Below are 4142 nucleotides of genomic sequence, written 5' to 3'. Positions count from 1 at the left end.
TGGTGGAGGGGTACAAGCAGGGTGTTGTGAGGCAAAATAGCCCCCCAAAGAAAACTTACTGTTTCAGATTTGCTACTATTTCACCATTGTTAACGTTGCTTATATAGAGAGCTGACCTGTAGGTTCACTGGATGCTTAGCATAGTAAATAAAATGACTATATTTGTGTTGTAGTCATGGTGACCCCTGGTTCCCGTCACCACCACTGTAAAGAAAGTCTCTATATTGGTGGTGAAAACTGCTGACCACCTCTGAAGCCTGTCTGAGGAGGCTAGAAATCATGACTTCAGCCACTGTCTGCTGGTAGCACAGGCAGTTGTGCTGTCTGAGCAAGTTAGCGTAATCCACTAATGTATAGGGCAATGCATTCTGGGCAATCAGAAAGGGCACTTTACATTATTTGAAACATTTTTCAAAGTGACAATGTGGGTTAGTCACTCTTTAAGCATCTTTTTGGAGACTTTTCACAGGCCAAAAAAGGCCTTTGTACCTTTGAAAGTTGGTGTTTCTGTGTGAAGTCGTTCAGTGACCTTCAGGCTTTAGCAGTAGTGGGTGGGTGTTCAGTGTTGAAGGGCAGGAGAGAGTAGAATGACCCTCATTGTGAGTTAGCAAACATTCAATTAACTCCCATCAATATGAACGTAAAATGTTACACACACAATTCCAATATATTTAATTCTAGCAGTTTAAATTAGCCAGTGGGTAGCATCTTGACAGTCACAGAATATACTACAAAGAAATGCATGTATAATGCAGGTACAATAATAACTACACTTCCTACCATTTCTTGTAGTTTGTCTGAAAAAATGACCAGAACATATATGTTTACATTTTAAATGTGATTATTCTATGTGAATTAGTCAGAGGTCAGATTCTGCAGGGGTTTTTCAGACCATGTCATACTTTCTTACATATTACCCTGCTAGAAAAACCAACATAACTGGTCTTATGTTATGTTTTGGATGCTGGTATGCTGGTCAACCAGCATGACCATGCTGGGTGACTAGCTAAACCAGCACCAGACCAACATAAACCAGCATGGAATTGCATGCAATTACATATTTTCACCAGAGAGGTCTCCAAATCACCAAAACTTAAAAAGTGTAGCTTTTGGGAAAAAACTAAAATATAAGACTGTGATGGACTGGCGACCTGTCCTGTCCCAGGATAGGCTCCAGCACCCACTGCGGCCCAGGAGGATAAGTGGCTTAGATGATGAGTGATTATGTGATGAGTGGGTAAAATGTAAAATAAAATGTGCCAAAATGTTCACACAGGCCACAGTTTATGTGTTTAAATTCAGTAAATAAACAGTAATTGTGCATTAAAATGTTCAGAAGTATCTTCTCTGTAGAGGATGTGTTCACTTATTTTCATTTATAAGATCAATGTCATTTGAGCGGGGTGTTCAAACTTTTCCACAACCAACCAATGAGTTATAAAGGCTGGGACAAGTGTTACAAGCCTCCCCAGTTTCCCTCATTGTACATTTTCATCAGGGATAAAATTTAACACTCACAATGCTGCATAATGGAACTGGACTCTTTATTGTCCTTCACAATGTTTTTCCCCCTTTTAAACCATTTCTATAGGCTACATGTTGTTTTTCATCATAGTCATCAAAATGCCCAGTTCTCTCCGCCTGCTCATCCTGGTGACAGCGTTGGTGGTGGTAGCAGTAGTAGAGGCAGTAGCATCTAGGAACCCATACCGAGTCCACACAAAGCCCACTAAGAGGCCTCAGGGTGGAGAAAGCCCCTCACAGCTGCCCTCCCGTGTGGGGGCTCGCCACACCACCACCGCCACTGCCATCCACTCCAGCAGTGCAGCCACTGAGGAGACCACAGAGTCCATCATGGATGCCTATTCCCTGTCTCCCACTGACAGCACCACCTACGCTAGTGATGCTTACTCTTCAGACTACCACACTGAGGCTATGCTGCCCCCTGGAGTGGGCCAAAGGAACTACACCCTGGACTACAACGAGTGCTTCTTCAACTTCTGTGAGTGCTGTCCACCAGAGAGAGGCCCTCCAGGACCCAGCGGAGAGAAGGGGTCATCAGGTCAGAGGAAATAACATGTACACCACTGGATTAGAGATGAAAGCTTTGCCATCCAACTATTGAGTAAATATTTTAGAATATTTTAGATATTGCACTGATTTGGGACTTTGCTGGTCCACACAATGATGTCTTGTCCTTGAATGTTACACTTTTCTTTCATTCAGTTTAAATGTTCTGAATGTCAGATGCTGTATAACTGCTGTTCGTTGCCATCTTAATTTGGCTCAGTGCTCATTTTTTCTGTCTTTTCTACCTCTGTCAGGTGGTCCAGGGCAGAAGGGCCAGGTGGGACCTCAGGGACCAGTAGGGCCAGCCGGACCCCCTGGAGCTCGTGGACTGCAAGGAGAAAAAGGTCAATAAACATAATCCTTTGCAGGCGTTTCTCACGCATCTCAGAGAAAATAAATTCTCAGTGTGATGCAAGTTGCTTTAAACCTATGAATAAAACTGACTCTGATTATAGCAAATTCCGCAATTAAGAACTTTTACATTAATTTTTCTTTCCACAAAACAAGTCCATGTGCAAGTCTATTTAAACCACTCACTTGTTGGTTCCTTCAGGAGATCGAGGAGATGCTGGAGAGAAGGGGCTGCCGGGAATTCCAGGACTTGCTGGGATGCGTGGGGATAAGGGTGGGTTCATCTGACATTACGGTTTGAATGTTTTTAATAGGTTGACTTTCTGAGTTCATTTTTTTGAACGGCATCTCTTATAACATCTCCAGGTGAGCCAGGACTTAAAGGAGACAAAGGAGACATCGGTTTGCCTGGACTGAAAGGTGACCCCGGAGAAAGAGGGGAACCTGGGCAGAATGGCACCAAGGGAGAGATGGGTGAGCCCGGCATGCATGGTCTGATGGGACCTGCCGGACTGGATGGAATGAAGGGGGAAAAAGGTGAAAAGGGAGAAATGGGAGAACGCGGTGGTGGCGAGAAGGGCGAGAAAGGTGACAAAGGTGAATCTGGACCACCAGGACCAAAGGGGGACATGGGCATCCCGGGATTCAACGGCACTGATGGGTCTCCTGGGATTGTGGGTGAGAAAGGAGACCCAGGGCCACAAGGTGCCCAGGGGGAGCCTGGCACAAAGGGACCACCTGGACCACCAGGGCAAAGAGGTATGCCTGGTATGAAAGGGGTCCGAGGTCTGAAAGGTATGAGGGGCCTAAGGGGAGTGAAGGGATCCAAAGGGGAGCCTTTCATTCAGAAACGTTCGGCTTTCAGTGTTGGACTCTTCCCAAGCAGGTCCTTCCCGCCTCCTGGCCAACCCGTTAAATTTGACAAGGTCATCTATAATGAGGAAGGCCACTGGGACCCCAACATCAGCAAGTTCAACTGCACTTACGGCGGCGTCTACGTGTTTTCCTACTACATCACCGTGCGCAATCGTCCTTTGCGGGCAGCTCTGGTGGTGAACGGGGTTCGTAAATTGCGTACCCGTGACTCTCTCTACGGCCAGGATATCGACCAGGCATCCAACATGCTACTGATCCGACTGTCCTCTGGTGACCAAGTGTGGCTGGAGACGCTGCGGGACTGGAATGGAGTTTATTCCAGCAGCGAAGACGACAGCACCTTCTCTGGGTTCTTACTGTTTGCGGATGCCACTAAGGACTAACTTTTGAGACCTTCGCCTGACTGCTTCTCTGATCAGTGCCTGTTGTCTAGGCGTGCCTTGAAAGCCACCTATTTTACTTGAGCCTCGTACTGAAACACGCTTACTAACAGCAACTGAAGAGCTACTAATCACTCTGCTTTGTGCATTATCATCGGAAATTGATGTCAGAGTGCACCTTCAGGGATGGTTTTCCTAAAACCATTACTTGTAGTCATAGACTGAAAAAAGGATGTTCATTGGAGAGGAGATATGTGGCACTGCTATTATACATATTTTCCTGCTCGTACAATAAAAACCATTGCACTTCATCTCTGTATTGTGTTCTTCTTGTTTCTTGACACGCGCAAGAGGCCTTCCATTTAGGGACTTGTGCTGTAAGCATGTTTGTACAGACTATATTTGACATTTTCTCTCATAAATTGATAAGCTGGCAAAAATACACAGTGGGATTTTATTTATTAT

At 45.4% G+C, this 4142-nt stretch overlaps 1 protein-coding gene across 1 annotated transcript; it reads left to right on the top strand.

Annotated features, from left to right (window-relative positions):
• The first annotated feature begins 1623 nt into the window (after positions 1-1623).
• Positions 1624-3680, top strand: otol1a (otolin 1a). Its single transcript, XM_036596759.1, has 4 exons — positions 1624-2062; positions 2325-2414; positions 2624-2695; positions 2788-3680. Exons 1-4 carry the CDS (start codon positions 1624-1626, stop codon positions 3678-3680), a joined length of 1494 nt encoding a protein of 497 aa, XP_036452652.1.
• Positions 3681-4142: the final 462 nt, after the last annotated feature.

Source organism: Colossoma macropomum, unplaced genomic scaffold (assembly GCF_904425465.1).
Source record: "Colossoma macropomum unplaced genomic scaffold, Colossoma_macropomum, whole genome shotgun sequence".
Lineage (NCBI taxonomy): Eukaryota > Metazoa > Chordata > Actinopteri > Characiformes > Serrasalmidae > Colossoma > Colossoma macropomum.
The sequence above is the reverse complement of the archived record's forward strand: the minus strand, read 5'-3'. Positions and strand labels throughout refer to the sequence as shown.